Here is a 19,476-nt window from a genome sequence, read left to right on the forward strand (position 1 = left end):
TCTTTGCCTGGTTGTTGACGTAAAAAGCCGCACATGACTAGGGGCTCTTTGACGGCCTAATAAGACCCTTCTGCAAAAGATCATTGATTTCTGCTTTGCAGAATGTTAGTAATTCCTTATTCATTTGAATAGATCGGGCCTTCATAGAAATATTTTTCTCCTCGAAGTTTTTGACATAAGGAAAATTAACTATGTGTTGCTTCTTATTCCAAAAGGCATTAGGGATAGTTGAACAAATCTCCCTTTCTATGCTCATTTGAACTTTCTTGTTCTTCAGTAGAACATTTGAAATGATTTGATTTTCTGAGCTTTCTCAGAAATTCGTCTATAAGATGAAGATATGTAAGACAAGAGATAGAATAGAATAGAATAATTTTTCTCTCAATTTTCCAATTGATATTCAAGAGAGAGCTATCGGCCAATCCATGCTCTCCTTACATTGATGAAGTAGTTTTATAGACTTCGGATTTGAACGTAAATTTGAAAAAAAGCCAACTAAGAGATAAGATCAAATCTAGCACAGGAGCCCTGCAAGATCTGCTTTCCTAAAAGTAAGAAAAGACATAAAGGAAACTAATAATTTAAAAGACTAATAATTTACTAATAATATTTCCCACTCCTTCCCGTGTTTCTAGTCTAAATGGGAATTTGTAACGGTAATATTGTCCTCTTTGGGCTTTCCCTTTCGGAGTTCTACTCAAGGCTTTAAAAATGGTGGTTTGTTCTCATCCCAACCAATGTGGGACATCACAGAATCTCTCACCGACTCGTAAAATAGACATCTCTACTTATAATTCATATGTTGTCACTTTCGACTCAAAACTGTAAATAATGTTTTATTTCTTTAAGAGAGTGATTCCAACAACTAAACTATTTAAAAAACTCAAAAGGTCAACTTTAGTTAGTTGGAAGCCTCACCATATATTACAAATAAATAAATAATTCATACAAAAAAAAAAAAAAAAAAAAAAAAAAAAAAAAAAAAACTAGATAAAAAAGCCTGGTATTCATTAATGGAGGCAACTCATCAACAACTCACACAATCTTCCAATATTGCAAATGGAGGAAGCAACCAACTTGGATTAGCCATGTCCTCTATCGAACCAAGCAAACGATGGCTCTATGAAGCATCAAAGATCGGGTCCATTTAAAGCTTAAAGACACTAATTCAAAGCGACCCAAATATCATTCAAAGAGTTCTAATCTCCTCTTCCAACATTGATACTCCAACGTTGATCAATGCGAGCCCACAATCTGTTTGGATGAAACTTCACAATGGTCAAACTGTTCTTCATTTATGCTTAAAACACAACCATTTGGAAGTTCTTAAGTTATTGATCTCAATGATTGAAGATCAACAAAATTATGGGTTTCTGAACGAACGCGATGTGAATGAAAATACCGTTTTGGATTTTTCTATGATGTTAAGACATATTGAGATATATGTTATGATAAAAATTTAAGTTTATGAAACCTGGCTCTAATAGAGAAGAAAGATCCTCTTACACCTTAGCAATGTGTAGATAAACACGCTAGATAGAGTGAACACACTGTCAAACACCTAGAGTAACACGTACTGTATCATGCACAATACAAGCAAACAAGCTCAATGAGTAGATAACATCCATAAATTAACCTTTAGCAAGATCAAAATAATAAACATAGAGCATAGATCACAATAGCTCATCCTCATTTTTGATAGATCAGAGTGGCATAGCGGAAGCGTGATGAGCCTATAACCCACAGGTCCCAAGATCGAAACCTGGCTCTAATAGAGAAGAAAGGAGGTCTTCTTACACCACTCTAGATAGAGTGAATTCAAACACCTTGAGTAACACGTACTGTTCATGCACAAAATTAATTGATACGAGGTTCTTAATCCATGACTCCTAAGCTTTACCGATCACCGCCCACCGCTACATTGCTCGTTACGTATGCAAGCCTCACATTTTAAAATGTTGACCATTATACCTCCCCAATCAATGTCGAATCTCACAATAAAAAATATCATGTCAAGAATGGGATTCAAACCCATGTCCTTTCATACCAATACTTGAAATTGGCAACTTAGACCAACTCGACCATCTTGACTATTTTTTTTGTGACAACTACAAATCACTGCTAGCATCTATTATCCACTTTGACCCGTTCTGCATCGCCATTAGCCTCACGATTTTAAAATTTTTCTTGGTCATGTCTAGGAGTTGAAGAGGTTTATTGGATTCCTAGGCGAGATAGGTTGCTTAACACGAGCTTCTAGTTTCTGGTTACTCTATTTTGACTCTTCGACTCTTTCTTCAGTCCTGGAGTAATAGGGTCTATTTCCTCTGAACGTCGCCACAATCCTATTGTGCTTAGTCTAGTGTAAGCATCTTGACCTAAGTCATCGTATAACCAACCTAACTTTTATACCCTAGCTTTGTGTAGATAAACACGCAGCTAATACAAGCAAACAAGCTCAATGAGTAGATAATATCCATAAATCAACCTGGAGCACAGATCACAAATAATCTCAATGGGTAGATAATATCCATAAATCAATCTGGAGCACAAATCACAATAGTTCATCCTCTTTTCTAACAAATCAAAGTAGCGGAAAGCATGGTTGGGCCCATAATCCATAGGTCCCAAGATTGACTTTGATAGAGGAGAAAGATTTTAAAATTGAAGAGTTTGTGCAAGTGGACATACAAAATTAGTTGATACGAGTTTCTTAATCCATGAGACTCCAAAGCATAAGAGATCACCACCCAACGATACAATACATTGCCAAATCTCACAATAAAAAGAATGTCACCCAACGATACAATACATTGCCAAATCTCACAATAAAAAGAATGTCATTCAAGAATGGGATTCGAACCCATGCCCTTCCAGGGTTGTACCAAAAACCTGTGCCTTAGACCAGCTCAGCCATCTTGACTTATTTCTTTTTGTAACAATAGCTACAAATCGCTGCTAGTCTCACAATCGCGGTTTCTAGGCAGTGGATTTGGCGATTGTACGGCACCCACTCTCAGCACTGAGTGGGTCAAGCCTTCTTTGAGTTACGTTGCCTGCGGTCAGGCAACGTGAATACAAACCTCGGGTATCGATTTCAAGAGAAGATTTTAGAAAGCAGGGAAGAGAGGTTTGAGAAAAAGAGTTTTGAAAGCAAGAGAGAGAGAGAGATTGGTGTTATAGGGGAATGTAAGCAAAAAAGGCAACAACAACGGGTTCCTGCATATAACTATTGGGTAGGGAGAAGTTGACAACTAGTCGTATCCCCCTATAGTTCATTTTGAGGAATTTCATGTCTATCAGGCGTAGCCATAACATTGCCGAAACGTCATACTCTTAAAGAAAATAAGAAAAAAATAATACAACATGAAAGCGGTAAAAGAAAGCAATAAAGTAGTACAAGGCAAACATTTCGCCGTGTCACGGGCATGCAGCCATGGGCATCAAAGATCGAGTCCATTCAAAGCTTAAAGACATTAATTCAAAGCGACCCAAATATCATTCAAAGAGTTCTAATCTCCTCTTCCAACATTGATACTCCATTGCATATCTCGGTTTTGCATCGCCACCTTGAATTCACTCGATTTCTTTTAAATCTCATGCCTGAACTTGCTGGAGAAGTTGATGCCCGGCAAAGGACACCTCTCCACTTAGCTTCAGAAAATGGAATGGTCGAGATTGTTCAAGCTTTGCTGAAGAAGAACACAAGCACTTGCATGGTTCGTGATTTGAATGGGTTTATTCCTCTCCACCATGCATTGATTAATGGAATAATTATTTATCAATGCGAGCCCACAATCTATCTGGATGAAGCTTCACAATGGTCAAACTGTTCTTCATTTATACGTAAAACACAAACGCTTGGAAGCTCTTAAGTTGTTGATCATAATGATTGAAAATCCACAAAATTATGGGTTTCTGAACGAACGCGATGTGAATGAAAATAGCATTTTAGATTTTTCTATGATGTTAAGATATATTGAGATATATGTTATGATAAAAATTTAAGTTTATATATAATTTTGTTATTCACTTTCTATTAATATTTTTAAAAATTGTTTTTATTTTTCACAATTTTTTTACAATCATTTTCATATTTGTAATTTTGAGACAAACTTCAAATAATAATAATAATAATAATAATAATAATAATAATAATAATAATAATTAAAAAACTACTTTCATTAGTTTTTATTTAAAAAATTTCTTTGAATTTTGAAAATATATGAAAAAATTAAATAACAGAAAAAAAGGCTTAAAATTAAATCTGTTTTTAAAAAATTAGATTTTTTTCTCATAATTTTTAATGATTTTTTCTTTTTCTAAAAAAAAAAATTTTATCCAATTTGGATTGAAATTGTGCAGACAGTGAGATATTTGTTGTCAATACCGAGAATAAAAACAGGAAAAAATACTATGAAAAATGAAGAACAATGCAATGACATAATCTTGAATACAATGGTGATTGGCTTCAAGAAGTGCAAGGTACAATGATGTTGGTAGCAACGGTGATCGCAATGGTAACTTTTCAAGGTGCAATCAACCCTCCGGGCGGTGTTTGGCAACAAGATATTCCTTTCAACTCTAATATCACTATTCATCGTTCGTTTCACAGTAGCAATACTTTTAAAATATTCATAGCGGGAACTGTAGTAATGGCCTATCCGGCTTCATGCCAAGGAAATTATTACACGGCTTACTTGGTTACAAATTCTATCTCATTCTTTGCATCGGTATGTGTGATTATGTTCATTATAGGTCGATTGCCTTTGAAAAATAGGATTTGTTCATGGTTATTAACAGTAACCATGTGCGTTGCCAATGCATCCTTATCACATAGTTACATACTCGGAGTTTGGCTCGTAAATGCCTCATTTAGGAATTCGTATGCTTTAGAATTAACGTTTACAATAGTATGATACATTTTGTTAGCAATGTTGGGAGTGGTTTCTGTTCGTTGTATTGTAATTCCTTTCCTTCTTTTGGTGGTGAACCTTCTGGTTTGGGCAGTAAAAAGGTTGTATCTTTGGCTTTGTGGCATTCAGAGAGATTCGATGGCTTCAACCATAACTTAAATAAAGATAGAGGGTATACAAAAATTAGGTTAAGTTGTTTGTTTTATCTTATATTTTTGATATGGTTAAGCTTCTCGTTAAGTTGCATATGTTATGTATGTTATCTTATTTAAATGTTTGTGGTGTAAAATAACTAGAATGGGGTTTGGGACGTGTAAGAAAAAAAGAAAATGAAAATAAATAAAATAAAAACAAACAATTAAAGCCCTAAACCCTAAACCCTAAACCGTAAAATTGTGGGCAATTAATATCAAACAATAGGTATTGTTCTAGTTATTTACAAATGGGAAAAAGGTGCAAGAAAACCAACACAAACGACAACCCAAAAGAAATACAAAATAACATTGACGCCCCTGGTCGACACCCCTCTTTGATAGAGCAACTCTCTAGCACCTCTCCACCTTCATTGTCGTAGGAGAAATGGGTGAGTATAAAATACTTAGTAATTTAATATGTTTCCACACGCTTGTCGTAGGGTTTTAAGAAGTTTGCCACTAGTTCAGGTATTCCGTGAATGTTACATCACACCACGTAGTATCTACCATGAGGTAATCTATTTGTGTAGTCCCTCGTCTCCTCTCAGAGTGAGTTTCCTCTCAGAGTGAGTTTCCTCCATACACAATAGTAGCTCCTCAATATACTACTATGTAGTATCTCGTCTATTCTCAGGCGGTTGTTCTACACACAATAGTATATCCTCAATCAACTACCTGTGTAGTCTCTCATTCTCTCTCCAGATGGTTATCATACATACAATAGCAATTTCTCATGTCACCCACTTATGTAGTCCCTTGTCCTCTCTTAGAAAGGTTATCATACATACCGTGGTAACTCTTTATATTATCAACTCACGTAGTCTCTCGTCCCCTATCAAGGCAGGTCATGCTCTACATCTGATAGTGGGTCTTTGGGTCACTATTGATGTAGTCTCTCATCCCTTATTAGAGCATGTTATATCCTACACATATTGACTTCCCAAATAGTTTCGTTCGCATTACCATCGATCTTATGTGTTCTCATTGATGGAGTTAATATAACACAAGCGGAAGCAATTTGGATTTTAGGCACTCTTAAAACATCAATTATAGTAATTAACTAGCATGTTCATAAGTATTAAAACTCAAGGTCTTTGAGTACTAACCTTTTGTAGTTCAAATTCCTTTTTCCTTACGAACCGGTTTCGAACCACCACTAGTGTCTTCTCCACTATTCTCCGGCCTTAAAACGAAATTGTAGAATCCGGTGAGTGACTAAACTTGGGAGGGATTTAGTATATATGAAGAGAAAGTTTATGAGAGTTTTTCTCGAGGTTTTTCCAAGGGAGAGGTTCCATGTACCTTGATCACTCTATTTATAGTCATGTTTGCATGTTCATGCAAAGTTGAGATTACCAAATTTTGACACTCAAAATTCCATAAGCATGCAAGTTTGGTTAAACCAAATTTTGACACCTCAGAATTCCACTAACTCAAACCTCGATTTTTCCATGATGTGAAGTCAACTTTTTGACTTTCTTCATTTTAATTCAACAATTAATTTGAATAATTAATTTAAAATTAAAGTAATATGAAATGATTAATTAAACTATTTAATTAATATTTAATATTAATTCAAATGTAAATCCCAATCAATTCCAACACATATTTGATTAAAATATTTAAATCTTATTTAAATATATCCCAATCTCATTAACCTTGTTAACGAACATTCGTTAACTACTAGGACACTCCACTTATAGCCCAGTAGTTGCACTCCCCTCACTAAAGATATATTTCTGTCCATTTGATATAACCATGATTAGTAAGTCGATCCTTCACAGGTTGTTCGTAACTAGAGCTGTGTCAATTTACCGTTTTACCCCTGAAGTTACTTCTTGTTCCTTATGTCTCACTGATCCACTAATGAACAATTGGTTTGTGGTCCAACCAGTAAACAGAATCCCTCTCAGGCCAATGAGAGGGTGGGGCCCCTTGTTCAAGACTTGGAGTCAGTACTTAAGGAAACTACCTCTCTTCTATCCCTAAAAGTGGGCAGGAGTAAATTCCATCTTGCACCTCACGTCCCCAGCCATTCACTCAGTCTTAGCCCTGAAACGGGAGGCCTATTGAGTCAGCAAACTCGAGCTACTCTCACCTATGCAAATCTGAGGATAATTCCGAATAAACAGGAGTTCATAGTTAGCTCAGGATTAAGATCGAGTTATCTAAGTCCTCGAATGAAAAGAAAATCAGTCTCAACAGTAAACGACATTCTAAAGTGAGAGTGATTTTCCTCATGGTCCGATCTTATGCAATACTCATTGCATAGGATGCCCCCACTCACATGTCTCCGCATGTACAATTTAGTGATCAGGTCCGATCTTAGGCATCATACATAGTGTCCCCAAGATAAGGTACTCAGCTTTATCCCTGTACTATAGATCATTTTGACTATATACTTGAACTTGATCCACTCTTATGTCTCTACATATAGTTCAAGTAATCATACTATAGTCAGAGTGTTCTAAGTTTATTGGATTTAGATTCATAATCGTAAAATTCACTTTATTCAATAACAATCTTTACTGAATAAACATCAATAATAACTTTATTGAAAATAGAATATGTTTTTGTTTACAAATTATAAGTTTTAGGACATAAAACCCAACAGTGTTGTGAGGGCAGACTGGGGCATGGCTTTATTTGATGTATCCTTGACGTTGGGAACAACGTGTGGGTAGAGGGCGCGAGGATTTCGGCGCCTCATCAGAATTCTCGAGCCTTTTCTGGCGACTGAATTTTTTTTTTTTTTTTTTTTTTTTTTTTTTTTTTTGTAAACGCTACAAATATGGTTTGATTCAAGTTCAGTTTTTTTTGTAGACTAAAATGTTTTGGTGCAATTATATGGAGACTTTTAAGAAAATAGTGCATGTATGATAATGAAATATCCAAGTTGTTATCGAAATATAAAATACTGACTTCAAAATGAATATACACGTCTTGATTTTATTCAAAAATTTCTAGCACCAAAATAAAAGAAAATTGAGAACGAGACTTGGGAACGGAGTTAGGAAAAGTATGTGATTGGAGTTGGGAGAGAAAAAAGGATAACCTAAGTTTGGGGATGCGTGTGATTCTTTGCTAAGTAAAGTGTAACCTAACAAACAAACATGAATACGATTAATATCCTTTCAGGTTTTTGTTCGTTTTTCTTTTAATAGCGTTTTACATAAAAATCTATTTTTAAAAGTCGATAAAAATGTATCATTGTTTTAGTACAATGATCATATATATATATATATATATATATATATATATATATATATATATATATATATATATATATATATATATATATATATATAGGGTTCAAAAGGATCGAAATGAAACACAAACAAATTCTAAGTTGATAAAAAAAAAAAATGAAGGCTATGATTTTATGGTTTACTTCTGCATCAACTTCTAATGTTTTCACTTGTTTTGCCGCCCAATATCCACAATCTCGTTGGAAAGTGACGATTCTTAATTACCAAGACGTACCTTTACTGGTCCATTGCAAATCAAAAAACGACGATTTAGGTAAATAAGGGTATTGCACCATGACAAATTATTCAACGAGACCATATTATTTTATGTATATCTGTATAAACTCTTATAGTTCTAACTTTTTTATTTTTTCAATTGAATTTGTTCCCATCTGACATAAATGTCAGATTTAGGGGAGCATATTCTTCGGTCAAAATAGGAATACAGCTGGGAATTCAAAGAGAATTTGTGGAAGATAACATTGTTTTGGTGCAACTTTAGCAGCAATTACGGGAAGCTTTCATTCGAGGTTTTTTGGCCAGAGAAGGGAATTTGGCTTCAAGACCGATGCAACTATTCACACTACATTTGGCGTGCAGATGAGAAGGGTTTTTCTTTGTATAATAATCGAATAAATGTATTCGAGCTCATTCATCCATGGAAGCCTTAGACAAATATGTCACCTTCGCCTTACATCACATCGAATCTTTTCTTTGCTACACAAGTAGTGTGCTTGGTGTAATACTACACTACCAAAGTGTCTATTAATCATTTAAGTTCTTAATATTCAATAAAAAGTGTACATCTGACTAAAATAGTAAAGTTGTTATTAAAGAATAAAACATTGACCTTGCCTTGAATATCAAAGTCTAGATTTTATAGAAAAAATTCAAGCACGAAAATGAAATAAATTTGAAAGTTATACACCATTCTCGAAAATGACACACAAATAGATTCTGTATTGGCCACACAAAAAAGAAACTTGATCGTCAGAAAATACGCGCTCATGCCTCAATGTGTCACGTGTCACGGCTACAGCCAGAAACTTCTTTGGCTTATGCGTCTCAGTCGGCTAGTCTCGGCTCAAAATCTAACTCAGTTAGCCGACTTCGCGGCTCAGAATGCCAATGTACTCAAGAGGGAATGGAGAATGGACAAGGCCAACCAAGCAAATGTACTCAAGCATAGTGGCTAGTGGCTAAGGTTTGATGTGATGAAATATTGAGCATTATACCATCTCATTGGGATTCGAACCCATGCACTAGTACTTAAAACTAGCACCTTAGACCAACTCAACCATTTGAACTATTCTTTTTTGTAACAGCTACAAATCACTGCTAGCATATATTATCCACTTTCAGGTACTAATGCATCGTCGTCAGTCTCACGATTTTAAAATACGTCTTGATCGTCTAGGAGTTGAAGAGGTTTATTGAATTCCTAGGCTAGCTAGGTTTCTTAACACGACCTTTTTGTTCCAGGTTACTCTATTTTGACTCCTCGACTCTTTATTTAGTTCTGTAGTAATAGGGTCTATTTCCTCTTAATGTCGCCACGATCCTAAGGTGCTTAGTCTATTGTACGCATCTTGACCTAAGTCATTATATAACCAACCTAACTCTTACGCCCTAGCTCTGTGTAGATAAACATGCTAGATAGGTTGAACACACTGTCAAACACCTGGAGATAATACATACTTTATCATGCACAATACAAGCAAACAAGCTCAATGGGAAGATAATATCCATAAATCACTCTAGAGCACAGATCACAATAGCTCATCCTCTTTTCTAACAAATCAGAGTGGCGTAGCAGAAGTGTGGTGGGCCCATAACCCACAAGTCCCAAGATCAAAACCTGGCTCTAATAAAGAAGAAAGACCGAAAATAGTTTTACAATGACATTAGTTTACAATGACACACAAGAATCATTATACCTCTCAAACCACTAGCTTGGCTTATTATCTGCTTTGGCCCTAACCAACCTAACTCTTATACCCTTGCTAGATTGGGGACCACACTACTCTTATACCCTTGCTAGTAGGGGAACACTTGGAGCTAACCGAAATTATATCATGCTCAATGCGAAGATAATATACATAAATCATCCGCTCATCCTCTTTTCTAACAAATCAGAGTGATGCAGTGGAAGCCGTTGTCAAACACTTGGAGCTAACACATACTATATCATGCCCAATACAAGCAAACAAGCTCAACGGGAAGATAATATCCATAAGAGCACAGATCACAATGACTCATCCTCTTTTCTAACAAATCTCATCCTAGAGCACAGATCATAATAGCTCATCGTATTTTCTAACAAATCAGAGTGGTGCAGCGGAAGTGTGGTGGGCCCATAACCCACGAGTCCTAGGATTGAAACTTGGCTCTAATAGAGAAGGAAGACTTCAAAAATGATAGAGAAAACAATTTTATTATGACATAGCTAAAAATATACTATGTGTCTTGGCCATGTCTTGGAGTTAAAGAGGTTTATTAGATTCCTAGGCTAGCTAGATTGGCTTAACACGAGCTTTTGGTTCCTGGTTACTCTATTTTGACTCTTCGACTCTTTCACAAAGTTTTGGAGTCATAGGGTCTAGACCCTCTTAACGTCGCAAAGATCCTAAGGTGCTTAGTCTAGTGTACATCTTGACTTACTTAAGTCATCGTATAACCATAAATCACCCTACATACTTTATCATGCACAATACAAGCAACAAGCTCAATGGGAAGATAATATCCATAAATCACCCTAGAGCACAGATCACAATAGCACATCCTCTTTTCTAACAAATCAGAGTGGCACAGCGGAAGCGTGGTGGGCCGATAATCTACAGGTCCTAGGATTGAAACTTGGCTCTGATAGATAAGAGGACTTAAAAAAAGATAAACACGCTAGATAGAGTGAACTCACTGTCAAACACCTGGAGTAACACATACTGTATCAATAACATCCATAAATCAACCTGTAGCACAGATAGCGGCGTGGTGTGCCCATATCCCACAGTTCCTAGATCGTAACCTGACTTTCATAGAGAAGAAAGACATCAAAACCAATAGACAAAACAATTTTACAAGTTGGTTATTAAAATTTTATATATGAAGAGCCTGTGATACGAGATTCTTAATCCATGACTCCTAAGCTTTACAGATCACCGCCCACCGCTATAGAGATCTTTACGTATGCAAGCCTCACATTTTAAAACGTTGACCATTATACCTCCCCAATCAATGTCGAATCTCACAATAAAAAATAGCATATCAAGAATGGGATTCGAACTTGTGTCATTTTTGGACACGTACTTGAAATTGGCAACTTAGACCAACTCGGCCATCTTGACTTTTTTTTTTTTGTAACAACTACAAATCACTGCTAGCATCTATTATCCACTTTGGCCCATTCTCCATCGTCGTCAGTTTATTGGATTCCTAGGCGAGCTAGGTTGCACGAGCTACAAATCACTGCTAGCATCTATTATCCACTTTGGCCCATTCTCCATCGTCGTCAGTTTATTGGATTCCTAGGCGAGCTAGGTTGCACGAGCTTCTAGTTTCAGGTTACTCTAGTTTGACTCTTCGACTATTTCTTCAATCCTGAAGTAATAGGGTGGTCTATTTCCTCTTAATGTCGCCACAATCCCTAACTCTTATACCCTAGCTTTGTGTAGATAAACACGATAGAGAGAAAGTCCTGTAATAGGGTGGTCTATTTCCTCTTAATGTCGCCACTTATACCCTAGCTTTGTGTAGATAAACACAATAGAGAGAAAGTCCTGAAGTAATAGGGTGGTCTATTTCCTCTTAATGTCGCCACAATCCCTAACTCTTATACCCTAGCTTTGTGTAGATAAACACAATAGAGAGAAAGTCCTGAAGTAATAGGGTGGTCTATTTCCTCTTAATGTCGCCACAATCCCTAACTCTTATACCCTAGCTTTGTGTAGATAAACACGATAGAGAGAACACACTATCAAACATCTACAGCTAACACATATTGTATCATGCACAATATCCATAAATCAACCTGGAGCACAGATCACAATAGCTCATCCGCGCAGCGGAAGCATGGTGGACCCATTAACCCATACGTCCCATGCTTTCAAACCAGTACCTGAAACTGGCACACCATAGACCAGCTTGGCCATCTTGGCTTGTTTTGTCACAATCGCGGTTTCTTGGTAGCGGATTTGAAGATTGTGCAAACCAGTACCTGAAACTGGCACACCATAGACCAGCTTGGCCATCTTGGCTTGTTTTGTCACAATCGCGGTTTCTTGGTAGCGGATTTGAAGATTGTGCAGCACCCACTCTCAGACTTGTCAAGAATGGAATTTGAACCCATACCCTTTCGGACCAGTACCTGAAATTGGCGCCTTAGACCAACTCGGCCATCTTGACTTCTTTTTTTATGTAATAGCTACAAATTAATGCTAACATATATTATCCACTTTCAGGTACAGATGCATCATCGTCAGTCTCACGGTTTTAAAATGCATCTTGATCATGTCTAGGAGTTGAAGCGGTTTATTAGATTCCTAGACCAACTAGGGTGCTTAACACGAGATTTTGGCTCCAGGTTACTCTATTCTGACTCCTCGACTCTTTCTTTAGTTTTGGACTCGTAGGGTCTAGACGCTCTTAATTTCGCCACGATCCTAAGGTGCTTAGTCTAGTGTACGCATCTTGACCTAAGTCATTGTATATCAAACCTAACTCTTATACCCCAGCTCTGTGTAGATAAACACGCTAGATAGGTTGAACACACTATCAAACACCTGGAGCTAATACATCCTTTATCATGCACAATACAAGCAACAAGCTCAACGGGAAGATAATATCCAAAAATCACCTTGGAGCACATATCACAATACCTTATCCTCTTTTCTAACAAATCAGAGTGGCGCAGCGGAAGCGTGGTGGGCCCATAACCCACAGGTCCTAGGATCGAAACCTAGCTCTGATAAAGAAGAAAGACTTCAAAAATGATAGAGAAAACACGAGCTTTTGGTTCCTTGTTACTCTATTTACCCTATTAACGTGGCAAAGATCCTAAGGTGTGCTTAGTCTAGTGCACACATGTTGTATCATGAACAATACAAAATAAATAAACCTGGAGCATAGATCACAATAGCTCATCCTCATTTTTAATAGATTAGAGTGTTACAGTGGAAGCGTGATGAGCTTAATAACCCACAGGTCCTAAGATCGAAACCTGGCTTTGATACAGAAGAAAGATCTTTACAAATCGCCGCCCACCGCTACTTTGCTCTTGTTAGCTAGGTTGCTCCTCGACCCTTTCTTTAATTTTGAGTCATAGGGTCGAGACCCTTTTAACCTTGCTAAGGTGCTTAGTTTAGTGTATGCATCTTGACCTAAGTCTTCTTATAGCCAACCACATAAATAAACTTGGAGCACATCCTCATAATAAGGAAGGAATATCCTGTCAAGAATGTGATTGAAACCTATGTTGTTGTCAGCTTTGCTCTTTCTTTAGTCTTGGAGTAATAGGGTCTAGACCGACTTAACTTCGCCACGATCTTAAAGTGCTTGGTCTAGTGTACGCATCTTGACAAAGTGCTTGGTCTAGTGTACGCATCTTGACCTAAGTCATCGTATAACTAACTCTTACACCTTAGCAATGTGTAGATAAACATGCTAGATAGAGTGAACTCCCTGTCAAACACCTGGAGTAACACATACTGTATCATGCACAATACAAGCAAACAAGCTCAATGAGTAGATAACATCATAAACTAACCTGTAGCAAGATCAAAATAGATCTTCTTTTTTAACAAATCAGATTGGCACAGCGGAAGCATGGTGGGCCCATATCCCACAGTTCCCTAGATCGTAACCTGACTTTGATAGAGAAGAAAGACTTCAAAATTGATAGACAACAATTTTACAAGTTGGTTATTAAAATTTTATATATGAAGAGCCTGTAAATATACACACAAAATTAATTGATACGAGATTCTTAATCCATGACTCCTAAGCTTTACAGATCACTGCCGACGGCTACATTTCTCGTTACGTATGCATGCCTCACATTTTAAAACGTTGACCATTATACCTCCCCAATTAATGTCGAATCTCACAATAAAAAATATCATGTCAAGAATGGGATTCAAACCCATGTCCTTTTGGACCAATACTTAACACGAGCTTCTAGTTTCAAGTTACTCTATTTTGAGTCTTCGACTATTTCTTCAGTCCTGGAGTAATAGGGTCTATTTCCTCTTAATGTCGCCACAATCCTAAGGTGCTTAGTCTAGTGTAAGCATCTTAGGACCAACCTAACTCTTACACGCTAGATAGAGAGAACACATACTGTATCATGCACAATACATGCAAAGAAGCTCAAACCTAACACATACTGTATCATGCACAATACATGCAAACAAGCTCAATGGGAAGATAATATCCATAAATCAACCTCGAGTATAGCTCATCCTCTTTTCTAACAAATCAAAGTGGCACAGAAGCATGGTGGGCCCATAATCCATAGGTCCCAAGATCGTAACCTGGCTTTGATAGAGGAGAATACAAGATTGATACAAGATTCTTAATCCATGACCCTAAAGCTTTATCGCACCCAACGCTCCCGAATCTCACAAAAATTGATACAAGATTCTTAATCCATGACCCCAAAGCTCCCGAATCTCACAATAGAGAATGTCATGTCAAGAATGGGATTCAAACCCATGCCCTTTCAAACCCGTACTTGAAACTGGAACCTTAGACCAACTCGGCCATCTTGATTTGTTTTTTCATAACAATAGCTATAGCTAGAAATCACTGCTAGTGTCACAATCGCAGTTTCTAGGCAGCTTGGCGATTGTGCGGCACCCACTCTCAGCACTCAGTGGGTCAAGCCTACTTTGAGTTACTTTGAGTGACCCGAATATCATTCAAAGAGTTATAATCTCTTCTTACAACATCGAGACTCCATTGCAGGTCTCGGTTCTGCATCGCCACCTTGACTTAGTGTAATGATCATATATATGATTTGAAAGCAAGAATGAGAGAGAGAGATTGAAAGTAGTATTATATAGCATGTAAGCAAAAAAACAAGAACGGTTTAACCCGTATATAACTTTTCAGATATGCAGAATTTTACAACTAGTCATATTCAGCTATAGTACATTTTGAGGCATTTCATGTTTACCACGAGTAGACATGATTTCGCCAAAACGTCATACTCTTAAAGAAACAAGAAGGAAATAATACAACATGAAACCAGTAAAAGATAGCGGTAAAGTAGTACAAGGCAAGAGTTTCGGTGTGTAACGGTCATGCGGTCATAGGCAACATGCCTTGGACAAGCAAAACCGTGACACAACGCGTAGATTGAAAGTCTAATTTATAACATGACCTTTAATATTAATAACACATAATCAATGTTCTACACAAAATGGATAAAATAATGCTACGAAAGATTCTCTCGTTGAATTTCTTATTTTCTTAGACTTTTTCAAAGTTTAGTCTAGATTTTAAATATTCGAAAGTAGAACATACTAATTATAATTCAATTGATTATGTAACGAATATGAACATAATTCTAAAAATATAATTGCATGCAAAACGTGATTTGGAAGATTAATTTATAATATGATTTTTAATATTAATTATACATAACCCATATAATACTCAAAATTGATAGAATAATGTTTAGAAAAATTATTTGTCGTTGATTTTTCATTTTCATGATCTTTTCAAAGTCTCTTACATCTATTCTTTATATGGGAGAGGAAATGTTTAGAATTAAACCATGGTTTGAAATTTAGAATTAAAAATAAATATTAAACAATGGTTGTAGTTAGTTAGTTAATTAATTAATTTTTAAAAAAATGGATTTCATCACAATAATTCTCAACCAACCAACCAATCTTACTCGAGATAGATGTGGAGTTATCACCTTAAGCTACGTGACATCTTTCTCTTGTTTGATCATATTAATTATCTGCAATTACATAGAGTTTAATTAAAAATTAAACATCAATATGAGTTTCGGAATCTATGTTTTCGATAAAAAAAAAATCAAGTGTATAAAAAAATATAATCTATCTGTTTACCTCAATCCATGAAGCTAGTATTTGAAAAGTTACGAAAAAAATCAGCTATAATTCAAGAAGGAGATATGTGACTTCCCACGAACATGCATCAGTTTCCTTGGGCATGTCATTAAGCGTTGAGAAATCAAAATGAATAGCGATAAGATTAATGCTATCCAGGATTGGGGAGTCCCCACTTTAGTGACCGAACGATCCTTTTTGGGATTAGCAAACTACTCTAGGTAGTTCGTTGAAGGGTTTTCACAATAATCCGCCCCATTAGCAGAACTTTTGAACAAAAACCAATCTTGGTTGTGGTCAAACGAGTGTCAAAAGAACTTCAAAGATCTAAAGACAACCATGACGAGGGGTCCTATCCTTGGTTTGACAGACGTCTCTAAGCCTTTCGAAGTATTGATGGATGCATCTGACTTTGTCCTTGGGAGAGTCTTTTTCGAGGAACGCCACCGTATCGCCTATGAAAGCAAGAAGCTCAATAATGAGGAAAGGAAATACACTTTCTCCGAAAAAGAAATGTTTGTCGTCGTCTATTGCCTTATATTCTGGAGGCCATATATCTTGGGATCCAACTTCGTAGTGAGGACAGACAACAGTGTGATTTTCCACTTCTTCGATTAATCGAAGTTGAAGTCATAGCAAGCTCGGTAGCAGGAATTATTAAATGAGTTCGACTTCAAGTTCGAACATAAAATAGGAAAGAGTAACCAAGCGGCCAACACGTTAAGTCGAAAGGGCGAACATGTGGCCCGGAGAATGCCAACCTACATTCAGTCAAGTAAGATTAGTAGGTCGATGCGCAACATCATAAGGGAACATCTATAACAAAGCTATTATTGATCCTAGCCAACAGGGTTAGAAAAGTCAGAAGAACGGAGCATTCGAGAATTCCAAGTGATCCACATTGAAGGAATTGTATTATTGGACGACGAAATCATGTCAAGTTTTCTAGAACCTATTCGTCCCTTTTCCTCGCCCGTGATTCTTGTCTAAAACATAATCACATTATAAGCTTCCCCTTTACTAGGCCCATGTCCTTTCGAACTAGTACCTGAAACTAGCACCTTAGACCAACTCGGCCATCTTGACTGTCTTTTTCTATTTTATTTTGTAACAACTCAAGTCCGCCACTAGCAGATATTGTCCGCTTGGGCCTGTTACATATTGCTATTAACTTCACGATTTTAAAAAAAACATCTTGGTCACATCTAGGAGATGAGGTCTATTGGATTCCTAGGCCAGTTAGGTAGGCTTAATTCCGTCTTCTAGCTTTAGGTTACTCTATTTTATCCATGAAGATCTCTAGTCTGGGAGCACTAGGGTCTAGACCCTCTAGCCGTTACTCACGATCCTAACGTGCTCAGGCTACTAGAGGCATCCTGATCTTGGTCATGGTCTAGCCAACCTAACTCTAACACCCTAGCTCTGTGTAGATAAACATGCTCTACAGGGAGAACACATAGTCAAATACCTGGAGCTAACAAATACTATATCATGCACAATACCTGGAGCTAACAAATACTGTATAAACATGAGTACGTTTGAATTTCGTCCCTCGAAGTTGCTCCAAGTATCGCTGATAGTTGTTTCCTATTAGAACGTTCATCTCGTTTCGTTAATAACTTAAATTTCTGATTGCCTTAAACAACATAAATTTTAGCTTAGGGATGGTCGAGACAGTGAAATTTGATGAAAACCCCTATATCGAGCCAAGAAGTTGGTCGAGACAATGAAATTTGACACTGGATTCACCGAAGTTACGAGGGTTATCGCTCATCATTCTTTCCTTCCTCTCTGTTTTCACTCTTTTATCTCTTGTAGGTTGATCTGTGAGGAGCATGTGAAGGTTTTGACGTGTCGTGGGCATTAGGAGAAAGTGTGTACAAGGAGGGTGCGACATGCCTTTTCTGGTAACCGAGTATTTTTTTTTTTTTTTTTTTTTTTTTTTTTTTTTTGTAATCTTTACCGTAAATAACTACATACAATAAATAACTATGTATAGTAAATAACTTTGCATATACTAAACTAAACCATATATATTCTTGTTGATATTCCTCTTAAATTGTACTTATTGTATTTTGTGTACTCTCTGTAATTGATCATATTAGAAGTCATCAATATAAATTTTTAGCGGTAGTCGAGTTCCCATCTCAATTTTGCCACATATATTTCTCTTTGCATTTTCTCTCTCTTGTTTTTGGTGTTATTCATCTAGATCGAGTGTGGAAATGGTTGATTCTAACCACTAGTATCCAATAAAAAAATCAAAGAAACAGAATGACAAATATGGAGATAATAATTTTGGGAATTTAGTCGAAGGTATTAGGGATGCTCTAATCCTTTGTTATGCATTTCATGCTTTAAATTTATTTCATTATCGTTTTCAAGTTCACTTCTAAATTACTTTTTGAACACGTAAGACCACAGCGGTGTTTTCAACGATGAAGTATGTTTTTGTTGAAAGTTTATTGTTTAAACGATGATGTTTTAAGAGTTATATTCTGCATATGAGTTTAGATTATGATGATAGTACCGACCTTAGATAACTTAAATATGATTTTTCTAAACATTTTGTTCCATTACCTCATCTTAAACTTCGTCTAGAGCTCTCCATAAAATTCCACAATTTAAAATTTTAAAAGAAAAAGGGAGAGAGTTAATCATCATCGGGGCTAGAGTGATACAATGTACAACCAAGGAAACACGAAACGGTTGGATATTTCATTCACTTTGATGTATTTTCTTCGTTCTTTCTTACTCTCAATAGTTCTTGTTATTTTCTACCCCGCAGTCATTTGAATAAGATAACATACCTAAATCTCTCAAAGTACAAGTTTTGACCTTTTTACCTTCACCATTAAAAGAAGGAAGGGAATTATAATACAACAAAGAAAAACCGCTCCCACCGTTGCAAGTGAAATGTACCATGCAATTTTTAAAGCATCAGACTTCCTATATGAGACATTTACCAACCAAACTCCCAGTAAGTAGCTTTGTGATAAGGAGGCAATGACAATGGACATGGTTACCGTTAACATCCATG

General features: G+C 36.5%; 1 protein-coding gene across 1 annotated transcript; it reads left to right on the top strand.

Annotated features, from left to right (window-relative positions):
• Positions 1-1,013: 1,013 nt before the first annotated feature.
• On the top strand, positions 1,014-4,919 carry LOC147792504 (uncharacterized). Its single transcript, XM_087124493.1, has 4 exons — positions 1,014-1,141; position 1,196; positions 3,456-3,933; positions 4,443-4,919. The coding sequence occupies exons 3-4, from the start codon at positions 3,808-3,810 to the stop codon at positions 4,917-4,919; spliced, it is 603 nt and encodes a 200-aa protein (XP_086980619.1). The 5' UTR covers positions 1,014-1,141; position 1,196; positions 3,456-3,807.
• The last annotated feature ends 14,557 nt before the right edge of the window (positions 4,920-19,476 follow it).

Source organism: Cucurbita pepo, chromosome 6 (genome assembly GCF_057944985.1).
Source record: "Cucurbita pepo subsp. pepo isolate OVF chromosome 6, ASM5794498v1, whole genome shotgun sequence".
Taxonomy (NCBI): Eukaryota; Viridiplantae; Streptophyta; class Magnoliopsida; order Cucurbitales; family Cucurbitaceae; genus Cucurbita; species Cucurbita pepo.

Excerpts from the sequence above, each read along its gene's own strand:
- LOC147792504 (XM_087124493.1), top strand. The coding sequence starts at position 3,808 with ATGAAGCTTCACAATGGTCAAACTGTTCTTCATTTATACGTAAAACAC. Across the intron at positions 3,934-4,442 it reads GGTTTCTGAACGAACGCGAT|CATAATCTTGAATACAATGG; the intron begins GTGAATGAAAAT and ends ACAATGCAATGA.